Below are 16,147 nucleotides of genomic sequence, written 5' to 3'. Positions count from 1 at the left end.
CCCTTGCAGTGGGGCTGCTCATTTATTCTAGGGGAAAATTTTTAAAAAAGCACTTTTACCTGATCCTTTGCTCCTCCGGCAGCTGGCGCTCCCACATATCCTGGTAGAGGACTGTTCCTTGGTGTCATCATGTCCAATGCAGGTGCTATGGAGCATGTATCAGACTTGATGACATCAGAACCTTAGACTGCTGGAGCATGGGTTAGAACAGGCTGCCGGGACCAGTCAAGTAAATCTACTTCTCTCTGCTCCTAGACCTAAACACTGCTCCTCCATTGCTTTTTTCAGAATAACCATAGATTAAACATAACAGTCCATCAACTTCTGCTTTAAATCAAACCTTCAGCTCACCGCCAGCAAAACTTTGACCCATAACAGGGTTTAAAGTTCCCGCCCTGCTCTAGGGGTCCAAAGACAGGTCCCCACAGCTCAACCGTGTCTCAGTAACCCAAACAGTACACATCTCCTCTTAACAAGATTGTCCTCCACACTGCTCCACACCTCATGGACAGCTGCTGATTGCTTCCTACCTTTTTTTCCCCTCTATCTTGGGTGGGTTAACCCCTTCAGGATGTACACCCTCACATATACCCAGTGAAGTGAACAGCCTCAGATGATACACAGAGATTAAACAAATCTCCCTACTTCCTTTTTTCATGTATATCTGCTGTCTTCAGCTTTCTATATTCTTTAGAAAATGCACATCGTGTTACAAAACTTTCTTCCTGTTTCAGCAGTGGGAGGGGAGTCTTGGCATACACTGTGTGGGGGGTGATTGGAGGAAAGGCCCCCCTCCACATAGGCAGAGGAATGAAGACACTTGCAGAGCTGAGCTGTAAATAGACAAGCTCTCTGCTTATCTGTCTCTAAGTCCCTTCCCCGATACAAATTTCCTGCTGCTTTTATCTCCTGTGTCAGAGAACTTGTCAGAAGTTATCATGCTGATAACAGAGGAATGGAGCAGCAGAAAGACACAGGACTTAAGACTTTGGAGAAAGATAAGTAAACACTACAGATATATGTGCCCAGGTCAGATTTCATGAATGGGGTTTACATCCACTTTAAAGTGAGCACAACCCAGTCAACAGGGATATATACCTGCCTTCCAGGACCCATCTCTGGCATCCTGTACACTCCCTAGGACAGAAATTGTTTTCTGGGCAAGACCACAAGGTAAAAGTAATTGAAAAAAAGAAAATTATTGCAGCCACCACATCTAAGGACCGGTAAGCTGCAATACAGTAGATTACATTTTTGGTTTTGGGTTTAGATACACTATAAGGCTTCATGCACATTTGGCTGAGCAGCATAAAGATGCTGCATATTTCTGGTGCCCAGGATGACCTAGAGCTGCTATTTGCATAAAGTAGCACATGTGCACAGACATAATGTCCCAAATGCCCCCTACCTGCATTCTATGCATTGTGTCTGTATTTAATGCCAATAGCAGTGCATAGCGCATAGCCGTCTTAACCAATTATTGTCTATGGGTGAGTGTACACAGCTCTAGGACATACTTGGCACCAGAATTATGTAGCATCTTTACGCTGCACGGGCACATGAGCCAATGTGCATGATGCCTAACACAGGCATATGTATATGTTTTGCATGGCACCCAAGTTTTTGCTGGCAGAGCTAGCAGAAGATCTTACATAACTGATTAATCTTAAGTACTCATGTTTAGGTGCATACAACATTTAGATGCATAAAATTCGAATTGACTTTATGTGTGTATGCAAATATGCATTTACACGTGTTTACATGTGTGTACATGCGTAAAGATTTAAAATTGACAGACATGTACAGCTTTGGATGCAACTGTCTCCAACTTTTTGTACGCTGTGAAACACAGCACATATTTTACCTTGTAGCCACAGCTGCGTGTAGGACCCTATTAATTCCTATACCGCTACACCATAAAACTATATGCTGTATGCATCCAAACGATGTGTTTAAGACACCCATATAAATGAGCCCTAACTCTATCTCCATAGAAGTCTATTGATCTGCTCAGATTGGATGACAACAAAACATTTTCGCTCCTAGCACTTGGGCATCATAATTTACTGATGTTTGCTCAGGAACTGGTTGACAGGGAGTAAAAAATAATGTTTGTAAAGACCTTGAGGCTACGTTCACATGTAGGCGTTTTGGGGGCGTTTTTCTGCTCTAGGATCAGCTTTCGAAACCCCCAACAAGACAAATCCTATTCATTTCAATGGCCCCTGTTCACATCTGAACATTTTGACGCCGTGAGCAAAACGCCCAACACTCAAAAAAGTACATGAGCTTCTTTTTGGGCAGATTACAGGCGTTTTCCATTGGCCCATAAAATTTCTATTTCCAAACGCCCATAAAACGCTTGAAAAAAAGGCCAATAAAAACGCCTGTAATAGCAACGCCAAGATGTGAACGTAGCCTTAGTAATGTTGGGTAAAGGCGTGTAGAGGTACGTAAGCGTATAGATGAGTAAAATTCTTCTTCATTGCCAGTGTTGTAATATACAAATTTACACTTGTGTAAACCTGCTTATAGATGTGTAAGCATGCGTATTCATGTAAATTACTGCACTCAAATGTAAAATGTTCTATTTTTTTTAAAAATTTTACGGCTCTGTACTTAACTCTGTATTACTTAACTTTACTCTGCTGTGTGCATTGTTCCATAGACAACAATGCATCTAATTTTAAGGCAGTAAAAAATGTGGTCTTTTTTTACTTCCATGTGCAAGAGGCCTTTATGTTTTTAATTAGGCTTATTTCAGCAGTTGTTCAATAGTGAATGCTGACAAATTCCTAATTGCACAAACAACAACTGGAAGGAGATTACAGATTTGCAATTAAGAAAAAAAACATAAAAGCTATAAATTGTGTTCAGGTACGAAAATAAAATAAAAAAAGAGAGGATAGGGTAGTAAATTCTTCTATATATCTTTCCTACGGGTACCACGTCCTTCAATATTATATATCTTAACAAATTCCCTACAAACAAAAACTATTAGGCCTTTAGTGGTACCAGAATTACTAATCATTTATATATATATAAAAAAAAATCCTACATTTTTTTATGACAATTAAAAGCAACCATTAAAAACAATGATCATCACAGGTTGTAACCTCAGCAACATGTGTGATGCACATTGTTTTTAATAGTTGCTTTTAATTGTCATAATACATTTTTGGATATTTTAAATAAATGATCAGTAATTCTGGTATCTCTAAAGTCCTAATAGTTTTTGTTTGGAGGAAATTTGTTTATATGTAGAAAAATAAAATGTGTGTTCACTACAATACACTATAGTTACCTTTAAAGTTATAAAACAACAATGTAACTGTCATTATGTTGGTTAAATTTGAAAGATAATAAAAGAGAGCCAACCTCAGGCGCCATCCAAAATGGAGTTCCTACAGACGTGTTCCGATGGAGACGGGTATTTGTCAGTTGGGCTGATACACCTGTATTATTTAAAGCATATTCATGTTATGATCAGTTTTTAATAAGGTTTAAACACCTAACCTATCACACTGCAATGAAATAAAGGGTATGTATAGTATTTTAACTTTAAATGTAAGAGATCAGCTTCATGTCATCTTTATATTATGTATCATTGATTTAAAGCTGAGCTCCCAGAAAACTGCTCAATACACAGATAAAATACATTTATGTGACATGTTTTATCTGCCAAAAGATTTGTATTTTTATTAACCCAGTCCAGAGATTTGCATAGCTCTGCCACACAACTGTCTGGCAGGAGACGTGATTGTTTGCTCTGCTGTAGTTAAGTAACACTACCGGCCTTGTCCCTCTTTACAACCTTTGACTGGACGGTGAAAGGAGACCAAGCACAGCAAGAAAGGAGAGCATCTGAAAATTATTTCATTTCTCTGCTCTCTCTTTCTATCAGCAAAATCCTTTCACTGCCACAAAACCGATTGGCTCCTTGTGCTGATTCTCCCTCTCCCAATGTGAGATCTGCTTAACAGTAACTAGAAGAGGCTGATATCAAACCCAATCCATATACTTACACTGCCTGCTTGCATTAAAAAAAAAATCACAATGTCTAAATAAGGCAGAGCTGCATTAACCACTTAATTTGCCCCTGCCCTATTTTGCTATTCGGCATTGCGTTACTTTAACGGACAATTGCGCGGTCGTGCGACGCTGTACCCAAACAAAATTTACGTCCTTTTTTTTCCCACAAATACAGCTGTCTTTTGGTGGTATTTGATCACCTGTACAATTTTTATTTTTTGCGTTAAAAACAAAAGAATAGCGACAATTTTGAAAAAAAAAAAAAAAAAAACAATATTTTTCACATTCTGCCATATAACATTCTCAAAAAAAATTAAAAAATCTAAATTTTTTAAAATTTTAGGCCAATTTGTTTTCTGCTACATATTTTTGGTAAAAAAAATCTCAATAAGCGTATTTTGAATGGTTTGCGCAAACGGTATTGCTATTACTAATTACTGGAAAGATTTATGTAATTTTTTATTGTTTTTTTTTTTTTTTTTTTTACTAGTAATGGCTGCAATCTGCGATTTTTTATGAGGAAAAAAAGCTGCGCTAATGTGAACAACATATAAATAGTTGATAAATGAATAATAAACCAATCTCAGTATGGGTAATTTAAATAATAAATAATACGTGAAAGACACCTGAAATGCCAATATACTGCATCAAATAATAAGTGAAAGACACCAAAAATGCCAATAAATTGCATCAAAGGCTGCTGATGGGTGACCACTAAGAATCACAAAAACATAAGAATACAATGTAAATAAAAATGTCCATAAATTAATATAGCATATAGTAGGTGCCAAAGATGGAATTCAAAAATAATAGAAGTGATTGAAGTGGATAAAGGATGAGAAGCCAGTGTCTGTTGTCACCACGGTGCTCCAACAAATATGACATGCATATCTGGTTACCAGATTCTGGTATAAAACTGCCTGCATGAATAGTCTCCTCACAGCACCACTCTAAATAGGAAATTCCTTGCTTCAGTGAGCCCCCATGAATATGGCCAGAGAAGGAGGGATGAAACTGATCCCAACATTAATCCCAGGTAGGAACGCCGGTGGCACCATACATGGAAAAACAATGGGCTCGATAGTGTAATAACGTCAAACCAATTTATTATGCACGATAAAAAAGTTACACTCACGTGTAAATGAATGAATATCGCTAAAAGTTCAAGGAAGCCGGCCGGCTCTCGTGTAGCCCGCCCTCTGGGCAGCGTGGTGACATCAGCACGCCGCACCCTACGCGCTCGTCTGCAAAGACTTCTAATGGGGACGACGCATGCTCGCCCCCTGGACTCCCGAGAGCGAGCGATTCGCCTGGGAGTGGCTGCCTGCCACAGTGCGGCGGGCGGTCGTAAAGTGGTTAAAGTTTACAATCATCTCTTCATTGTGATTTTTAGCAAAATAAAGCATGGAGACATGAATGGATGGGGGAGTTTGGTTTGAATAACGAGAATTAATTAAACAGCATTTTTGGTTTGTGATAGTGTAGTTCCACTTTAAGCAAACATATCCAAGAAGTTGTAATAATATGGCAAGAATATTAATTATTTTGTATACATACAACATAGATGTTTTTCTTAAAGAGAGCCTGTCCCCAAGAAAATGATACTTGGACATGCAACAGTTCTGTAATTATATAAAGCAACTTTTTTGCCAGTTGGAACTGTCAGTACATCCAGTACATCTACAGATCCAAGGCACAAAAAAGCATCAGGAGCCCCATACAGCTTTCTTTTGAGATTCAAATACAAGGTAGCAAAACTAATAATTTTCTACTACAGATCACAGTGTGTAAACTTAAAAGGAAATGTGATTTCCACATTATTTGGGGTTTACTATGCAACACTTGATCTTGCTTTCCAGACAGATTTGCTTTTAAGAAATAAGAAGCTAGGTGCATCTCAAAAAACTAGAATATCATTAAAAAGTTAATTTATTTCAGTAACTCAATTCAAAAAGTGAAACTCGTATATTTTATATAGATGCGTTACAGACAGAGTGATATATTTCAAGCATTTCTTTCTTTCTTTCTTCCTTTCTTTCTTTCTTTCTTTCTTTCTTTCTTTCTTTCTTTCTTTCTTTCTTTCTTTCTTTCTTTCATCAAGAGGAAGATGAGAGACACCAGACCCAACAATGCAGATGAGCTGAAGGCCGCTAATAAAGAAAGCTGGCCTTCCATAACACCTCAACAGTGCCACAGGCTGATCGCCTCTATGCCACGCCACATTGATGCAGTAATTCATGCAAAAGGAACCACAACCAAATATTCAGTGCATACTATACTGTACATGGACATACTTTTCAGTAAGCCAACATTTCTGTAATAAAAATCCTTTTTTTATTGGTGTTATGTAATATTCAAATTTTCTGAGATACTGAATTTTTCGTTTTATCCAGCTGTAAGCCATAATCATTAAAATTAAAAGAAAGAAATGTTTGAAATATATCACTCTGTGTGTAATGCATCTATATAAAATATGAGTTTCACTTTTTGAATTGAATTACTGAAATAAGTTAACTTTTTGATGATTTTTTTAAAATTTTTTGAGATGCACCTATATACTGCTGAACCATAACTGATGTTTAGTAACAGCATATATCAACCCGTGTGCATGTACATTGTAAAATACTGTATCCCACAAAAGTGAGTACACCCCCCACATTTTTGTAAATCGTTTATTATATCTTTTCATGTGACAACACTGAAGAAATGACACTTTGCTACAATGTAAAGTAGTGAGTGTACAGCTTGTATTAGGGTGTACATTTGCTATCCCCTCAAAATAATTCAACACACAGCCATTAATGTCTAAACCACTGGCAACAAAAGTGAGTACAACCCTAAGTGAAAATGTCCAAAGTGGGCCCAAAGTGTCATTATTTTGTATGGCCATCATTGTTTTCCAGCACTGCCTTAACCTCTTGGGCATGGAGTTCACCAGAGCTTCACAGGTTGCCACTGGAGTCCTCTTCCACTCCTCCATGACGACATCAAGGAGCTGGTGGATGTTAGAGACCTTGCGCTCCTCCACCTTCTTTTTGAGGATGCCCCACAGATGCTCACTAGGGTTTAGGTCTGGAGAAATGCTTGGACAGTCCTTCACCTTTACCCTCAGCTTCCTTAGCAATGCAGTGTTAGCCTTGGAAGTGTGTTTGGGGTTGTTATCATGTTGGAATACTGTCCTGTGGCCCAGTCTCTAAAGGGAGGGGATCATACTCTGCTTCAGTATGTCACAATACATGTTGGCATCCATGGTTCCCTCAATGAACTGTAGCTCCACAGTGTCAGCAGCACTCATGTAGCCCCAGATCATGACACTCCCACATCCATGCTTGACTGTAGGCAAGACACACTTGTTTTTGTACTCACCTGGTTGCCTCCACACATGCTTGACACCATCTGAACCAAATACTTTTATCTTGGTCTCATCAGACCACAGGACATGGTTCCTTCAGCAAACATTTTGTGGGCTTTCTTGTGCATCATCTTTAGAAGAGGCTTCCTTCTGGGAGGACAGCCATGCAGACCAATGTAATGCAGTGTGCGGCATATGGTCTGAACACTGAAAGGCGGACCCCCCCCCACCTCTTCAACCTCTGCAGCAATGCTGGCAGCATTCATACGTCTATTTCCCAAAGACAACCTCTGGAAATGAAGCTGAGCATATGCACTCAACTTCTTTAGTCGACCACAGCGAGGCCTGTTCTGAGTTGAACCCATCCTGTTAAACCGCTGTATGGTCTTGGCCACCATGCTGCAGCTCCATTTCAGGGTCTTGACAATCTTCCTATAGCCTAGCCCTAGGCCATCTTTATGTAGAACAACAATTCTTTTTTTCAGATCCTCAGAGAGTTCTTTGCCATGAGGTGCCATGTTGAACTTTCAATGACCAGTATGAGAGAGTGAGAGTAATAACACCACATTTAACACCCCTGCTCCCCATTCACACCTGAGACCTTGTAACACTAACGAGTCACATGACACCGGGGAGGGAAAATGGCTAATTGTGCCCAAATTGGACATTTTAACTTAGGGGTGTACTCACTTTTGTTGCCAGCGGTTTGGACATTAATGGCTTTGTGTTGAGTTGTTTTGAGGGGACAGCAAATTTACACTGTTATACATTGTTATACATTGTAGCAAAGTGTCATTTCTTTCAGTGTTGTCACATGAAAAGATATAAGAATAAAATATTTACAAAAATGTGAGGGGTGCACTCTCTCTTGTGAGATACTGTGTTTTTTTTTTTTTTTATTCCAAACTCGAGATACTGTATATCTAATTATACTAATTAAACTGACAAATGTGTTTACCATCTTTAATATTCATTGTTGAATCCAGCTTTATATAAATGTTGCAACATTTTTTTAAACATTTGTTTTTGATAATCCACTGTTCATTACTATTTTTAGGACTATTGTATATAAAAAGCATTGTCATACCAAAGTCCACCAGTTTGACACCTCCATCTGTAGTCAGTAGAATATTGTTTCCCTTAACATCACGGTGAATTGTCTTATGGCTGTGCAAATGTTGTAGTCCCTGCAGAACATTCATTATATTAGAAGTGGGTATACATTTTTTTATGATTGTGGTATTTTTATGTGTAAAGCAGAATTAAACCCAAAACCAAAAATGCAAAATAATGAAGCTAACTTATCCTTAAACGTAACGGCTGGTAATCTGGCCAGTACAACACTTTGGGGTTGATTTACTAAAACTGGAGAGTGCAAAATCTGGTGCAGCTCTACATAGAAACCAATCAGCTTCCATATTTTTTTTTCCAAAGCTTAATTGAACAAGCTGAAGTTAGAAGCTGATTGGCTAACATGCACAGGAACATCAGATTTTGCAATCTCCAGTTTTGGTAAACCAACCACTTTCTTTAATAGAGTACCTCCACTCTGGATGAGGAAGCACAGGGATACCTTTTTACCCAGGTAAATAGCTGAAACATTCATACACATGCTGTGGTGTTGTCCTAAATTGCATTGATATTGGGAATACAAATTTGATACCCTAAATACTTTATGCTCTACGCATGTTCTGTCTGACCCAAAAATAGCACTTCTAGGTATTATGCCAGACAATAGTCTCCCATCTGAAATGCATGGGATGTGGTTACGGTCTATGTATATAGCCCGTAAACTCCTAATACAGAAATAGATATCAAACTCCCCACCAACAAATACCCCAATGGTCCAATGCTTTCGATTTAAATTTTTTGGACAGAGGAACTGCTATATAAACATTGGAAATGCCCCAAAATATTTTAAAAAATGTGGTCTCTATGGCTCGACTCCAACCTGTCTATGCACTCTACCATGCTTACAGATGACACTGAGGAAAGATAGAAGTGGTGTAGATCGCTGATCTGGAATAAATGTTTACCTACGCCGTCATGGTATGGTCACAAAGTTGAGTATATGTTCTTATTTTAAATGTTTGCCAATAAGGCACATGAGGATTGTCATTGTTAACCCATTGCTATGTTGGAAGGTCTTACATGACAGCGATTGTAAAATCTGGAAGTCGCATATTTTGCCTGAATTTTTTATTTTCTTTCTCTTTTATTTTTCCTCAAAATGTCTTTTATGTGTTTCCACATGTTCAGTGGGAATGTTTTATTTGTCTCAGTTTTGTTGTAAACTGCAAAACTTTTTCAATAAAAATGACCTGAAAAAAACAAAAAACAAAAGTGGAAATATACTGCATAAATTGTTTTAGCTGTCAGAAGATTTGTAAATTCTCTTTGGTTCCCTACTAGGAATGCTAGGGCAATGACCTTCTTTAAGACTATTCTGAAGTAAAGTAATAGAGCTTGGTCAAGAATCCTCCCAACTGTGTGACTGGACAATGAAGGAGCAGCACCATACTGAAGAGGTCATCAGTCTGCTCTCTCTCCTCTTGTGATAGGCCAAAGAACTGTATGGCAGCCTTAAATAAATGCATAGTAGTGCCCCTGCCCCTCTCTTTCTGAGTGCTGATGTGCAGAGAATTACAAGACACTGATGTCAAGATAAATTAATGCATTTATGCTAGCGCTATGTAAAAGAAAACGATAGCTTTTTTTTTTTTTTTGGAGATTATTTAACCTAATTTAAGTGGAATTCAAGTGTAACACTAACTATTCTTAAAAATGTTCCTACTCACCTGTTCCTACCTATCCTGCCTACCTTGTGTAAAAAAGATCTGTGTACTTACCTTTCTTTAGCCCGCTCTGGTCCACTCACAAGATCCTGCAACTCTGGTTCCCCTGTATCAGAGGGACAGTGGACAGGAGGAGCTCAGACAAGGGCTGGGCCATGGGAGCTTATGGGTGACATCAAAGCTCCCAGAATTCACAGTCGTTACTGCTCCATGATACAGGACAGCCGGAGCTGCAGGATTACGTGACCGGAATAGACCTTTAGCCTGCTCTGGTCCACTCACAAGATCCTGCAACTCTGGTTCCCCTGTATCAGTGGGACAGTGGACAGGAGGAGCTCAGACAAGGGCTGGGCCATGGGAGCTTATGGGTGACATCAAAGCGCCCAGAATTCCCAGTCATTACTGCTCCATGATACAGGACAGCTGGAGCTGCAGGATCACGTGACCGGACTAGACCTTTAGCCCGCTCTGGTCCACTCCCAAGGTGCTGCAACACTGGTTCCCCTGTGTCAGTGGAGCAGCGGAGGAGGAGCTCAGACAAGGGCTGGGCCATCGGTTCTTATGGGTGACATCAAAGCTCCTAGAATTTACAGTCGTTACTGCTCCATGATACAGGTCAGCCAGAGCTGCAGGATCACGTGACCGGACTAGACCTTTAGCCTGCTCTGGTCCGCTCACAAGATCCTGCAACTCTGGTTCCTGTGTCAGTGGGGCAGCAGAGGAGGAGCTCAGACAAGGGCTGGGCCATGGATTGTTATGGGGGACATCAAAGCTCCCAGAATTCACAGTCGTTGCTGCTTCATGATACAAGACAGCCGAGCTGCAGGATCACGTGACCGGACTAGACCTGGAACAAATATATAATAGGTAAATATACAGATCTTTTTACACAGGGTAGAGAGGATATGTAGGAGGAGGGGAGAGGGAACATTTTTAAGAATTGTCAGTGTGAGGGTCCTTTCACACAGTGCGCCGTCCGACGAGGCCCGTTCTGCTCCGCCTCCGCTCTGTGTGCACAGACGGAGCTGTCAGGTCCCCGCTGTCCTCTAGGGGGAGATCGGATGAGAATGGACCACCTGTCCGTTCTCATCCAATCCCATCCGATCTGCCAGATGGATGGAAAATAGGGTTTAGGTGGGTTATGCCATAATGTACTAGTATGCACAGCATACTAGTACATTATGGCAGACTTACCTGTCATATGGTGTCCTCCAGCGCAGCGCAGGGACCCATCTGGCGGGCCCTTGGCACTTCCATCCTCACCAGGTCTTCCTTCCGGGTAGACCAGGCTACAATAACACAACTCCCGCACATGTGCACAGGAGTCACATCACCGCGGCATTGATTGGGGGTCGATCTGGGCCATAGGTGTTCACAGAGCTGCACATGCATGGCTCAGGAAACATGACAGCTGACAGGCAGAAGGATGCATTTATGGCAGAAGAGACCAATAAGGTCTCTTCAGTCATAAATACCCTGCCTGTCAACCATTTGATCATACATCAACATTACTTCCACTTTGACCAAATTTTTTAATTTTAAGCACACATTTTTGTTACATGAAAACACATAAAAAAAACAAAATTGTATTTATTTTCTAAAAGCAGAGGACCCACAGAATAGAAGGAATGTTGTCAATCTTTATGTTGCACAATATTAATGCAATTGTTTACCAAATCTATATCTTCTGTTTAACCACTTAAGGACCAAGCCTTTTTTTGACACTTGTTGTTTACGATCTGACGATCGTGGCGATACCTCACATGTGTGATTTGAACACCATTTGCATTTGCGGGCGCGATTTACGTATGCTTTTTCTTTGGTGCACGAGCTCAAGGGGACAGGGGCGCTTTAAAATTTGTTTTCATTTTTTCCTATTTATTTTATTTTTTATTTTTAACAATGTTAATTAAAAATAAATAAATAAATAAAACAATCTGATCACTTTTATTGCTGTCACAAGAAATGTACACATCCCTTGTGACAGTAATAGGCAGTGACAGTTACTATTTACGTGTATAGAGGGATCAGGGGTTTAAAAGACCCCAAACCCCTCCAATACACTTCAAAGTATTCAAAACGCTAAAATCTGTATTTTTGAATACAGTTTTTTTTTTTTTTTAAATCAACGCCGTTATCAGCCAAGTAAACCAGAAGTAACGTCGTGACGTCTCTTCTGGTTTACTTGATTGGAGACCCGATTGAAGCCGAATCTGGCTTCTTTCGGGACTCTAACCATCCTGGGGACGTGCCGACTGGTTGCTTGGGTCTCCCAGTGGGACGCAAGACCCAGGCAGAGCGGTAGAAGGCAGTGGAAGGCGGCTGGAGGGGACGTCCTGGTTGCTGGGATAACGGATGAGTAGCTGGTGATCCGCATCGGTTGTTATCTCCAGAAAGCCAAACACCGACTCTAAAAAACAATACCGGATTGATGCCTGCAGCTGCAGGCATCACCCCGGGAAAAACCACTTCTTTAAGCCGACGTGCAGGTACGTCAGTTTGCTGGAAGTGGTTAAAATACACCCAAATGTTAGTGAATGTAATACATTTTAGTGAAAGTGAATGGGAACATGTACCAAATATAAAGTATGAGTTATCCCAATTTGGCTGCAGATATGGGAATACACTTCAGGAATTCACTGAGTAAGTACAGCAAATAAGATCACTTGGAGATTAATGTTGCTGAGATCCGGCAAAGGGCGTTTGAGGGGTCTTACCTAATGTGCACTTATCCTTAAGAAGTCACAGAATAAGTGCAGCACGTAAGATCACATGGCTTTACTTTCAAATCCAGGGAACGATTTCTTTGATCCGCAGACCAGAACACTATATGCTATTAAATATGAGTGATTTTTATACGGATGTACAGTAAATAAGTACAGTGAGTGCCTTTGAAGGTTCTCACATATCAAAGCCATAGTATGGCCAGCAGTAGTCACATTCAACTGGACTTGTTCTGTAATTGTGAAGAAAGAAGTAAAAAGAAGAGGGTGGTTTACCAAACTTTCATATACCCCCATCCTGCTCTTTGACAATACGCATCTGCCTTTACACATTCCATGATAATTGGATTAAAGCCTAAAGCAGGCTATACACGGTTCAAATCCTGCTGAACTGAGATTCCAACTGTGTACTGTATTAGCAGGTTGAATGTACTACCAGCATGCTGGATTTTACCCGTGTTTATCGCTAGCGGCTGCTATAGCCACTAGCAATAATCGCTGGCTTCCCTTGCACTCCACAGTCCCCCCGAACGGAGAAGACAATGTCCCGGCAGGAGGGATTCCCGCATCAACACTGTCTGTGTTAATAGGGGAATCGAGTAAGGTTTTACATAAGGTTTTTAAAAGAATTAGCATAAGCACTCTATGAATGGACGAAGCAGACTTTTCATTCATCCGCCTATCCTCCATCCATAGATTGTGTTTCATTCATGGAAGCTATAATGTGGCTTCTATAAATGGAGGAGGGGGGTGGAAAGGGCGTGCATAGTGGGCAGCCCTAATGAGTGCATATGACAGGTGCCTTGGCTCTATTGACCCCCTCTGCACCAGATGTAATGTTCCTTGTGCTGTTTTTTTCAAAACTTTTTTTTTTTATTTATTTATTTATTTATTTTTACTAAACTTAAGCTTTAGGCCCCGTTCACATAGGGGCGATCCGACTTCGGGAGGCGACCTCGGAGCGGCCACCACGTACTTCATAACATTGAAGTCTATGGCGGTCGCCTCCGGGTCGCCCCAAAGAAGCTCAGGACCCTTTTTCTAAGTCGGAGCGACTTGTGTCGCTCCTATTAGAACGGGTCCATAGCTTCTGTATGGGAGGCGACCTACGGCGACCTGTGAGGCGACCAGGTCGCCTCACAGGTCGCCTCAGTGTGAACCGGGACTTAAGGTGACTGAGTTACTCATGTGGATATAAATGATGGGGCATGTTCCTGAAACACATAAGAGCTGAGGAAGCTGTGCAGACAAGCAGAAAAATGTCTTCAACATTATTCAACAAGTCCAGTTGAATGTAACAAACTATTACTAGCTAAGTTCAGTAAAAAAGCTCACATTTTTATTAAACTTTGGAGCTGATATACTAGAGCAGGCATGTCCAAAGTCCGGCCAACTGCGGCCCCCGGGCCGCTTTAATACGGCCTCACAGGTAATTTGGAAAAATACATTGCTGCCATCATTAATCATCAGCGGTGGGTTCATATAGCGCTTATATGTGGTTAACCCTTGTGTAACTGATTAGGGAGCACCCATGCTCAGAATTGAGATGAATACATTGTAAAATCTCAGTTAATGTCAGTTGGTCTAAATCAGTTATAAATATATTTGGACACAACATGTATACTTGGTGTTATGTTCCTGCTCGTATTTTTTTGAACTTAAAAGTTGAAGACGACCTTTATTACCAATAATATGTAATGCACTTAACAATGTTTCTGACATATATTTCAGCTTCCAGGATTTTTTTTCCATCTGGCCTTCAGATAGGAAAGGACGATTGATTTAACACCTCTTTAGATTTATGATTGTGCGCACACAGAGATCATGAGGCTTTATTGTACCTATTTACTTCAGAGAGATCTGCATATGATCCGAGGAATATTGTATTATATAATATTTTATTTGTATTTATTTGTACCAATATTGTACCATGACTGGTTGTTATATCTCTGTGTATGTCTCTGTAACCATATCCTCATATGTTTCTGTATTTTTGTAATAAATTTCCTGGTCTAGTCAACCTCATTTAAAGTCCCATACTTTTGCTTTTACCTCTTTAGATTTGTCATCTATTTGATGAAATGAAAAGTATGCCGTTTGCAATAAACTTTGCATAAAATAGGTAATTTGCATTTAATATTAATGGTCCAAAGATTGTCAGGCAAAATGGTCGGCCCTCACACATGTTCACTTCATCAAATTTGGCCCTCTTTGAAAAAAGCTTGGACACCCCTGTACTAGAGGAACAATTTTGTAGGCTAACAAGTAACTATTTCTATAGCAGACCATGTTACCGCTATAGGACTCAGAGCAGTCTGGCTACACAGTGATTTATGAAAATAGCAATAGTACATGGCAGCCTAATTTAGATGAAATATATACAGATCCAGGTCATAAAATTAGAATATCATCAAAAAATTATTTATTAACCACTTCTGGACTGGAAGGTTTTACCCCTTAATGACCAGGCCATTTTTTTGCGAAACGGCACTGCGTTATTTTAACTGACAATTGCGCGGTCGTACAACGCTGTACCCACATAAAATTGATGTCCTTTTTTTCTTACAAATAAAGCTTTCTTTTGGTGGTATTTGATTACCTCTGTGGCTTTCATTTTTTGAGCTATAAACAAAAAAAAAATGACAATTCTGAAAAAAAAAAAAAACAATATTTTTTATTTTCTGCTATATAACATTCCCAATTAAAAAAAAAATGTAAAATCAAATTTTTCATCATTTTAGGCCAATTTGTATTTTGCGACATATTTTTGGTATAAAAAATCCCAATAAGCGTATATTGATTGGTTTGCACAAAAGTTATTGCGTCTATAAACTAGGGGATAGATTTACTTCATTTTTATATATTTATTTATTTTTTTACTAGTAATGGCGGCAATCAGGGATTTTTAGCAGGACTGCGACATTGCAGCGGACAGATTGGACACCTAACTGACACTTTTGTGGGGACCAGTAAGATTACTACAGTAATCAGTGCTAAAAATATGCACTGTTACTGTACTAATAACACTGGCAGGGAATGGGTTAACACCAGGGGCGATCAAAGGGTAAAATGTGTCCTTAGGAGAGGGTTTACTAACTGTGGGGGGTGAGCTTGCTGCATGAACACAGAGACCTGTGGTCCTAAATAAGAGGAACACAGGATACCTGTGTTCATTACTGGCAGAACAGCGGTCTGCCGTGTTTACAACGTTCTGTCTCCACTGGGAGCAATCGCGGGTGCCGGTG

The 16,147-nt window shown here is 40.0% G+C and overlaps 1 protein-coding gene across 1 annotated transcript in view; it reads right to left on the bottom strand.

Annotated features, from left to right (window-relative positions):
* MYO3A (myosin IIIA) overlaps positions 1–16,147 on the bottom strand; it is a 312,359-nt gene that overhangs the window by 193,948 nt on the left and 102,264 nt on the right. Inside the window, exons 5-6 of the mRNA XM_082259576.1 lie at positions 8,472–8,571; positions 3,379–3,455 (exon numbers count right to left, since the gene is read on the bottom strand). Of these exons, the coding sequence (XP_082115702.1) occupies positions 3,379–3,455; positions 8,472–8,571 (177 nt within the window). The remainder of the gene's footprint in view (positions 1–3,378; positions 3,456–8,471; positions 8,572–16,147) is intronic.

Source organism: Pelophylax lessonae (assembly GCF_965119305.1).
Source record: "Pelophylax lessonae genome assembly, chromosome: 5".
Lineage (NCBI taxonomy): Eukaryota > Metazoa > Chordata > Amphibia > Anura > Ranidae > Pelophylax > Pelophylax lessonae.
Note: the sequence above shows the minus strand (reverse complement) of the source record. Positions and strands in the feature narration are given on the sequence as shown.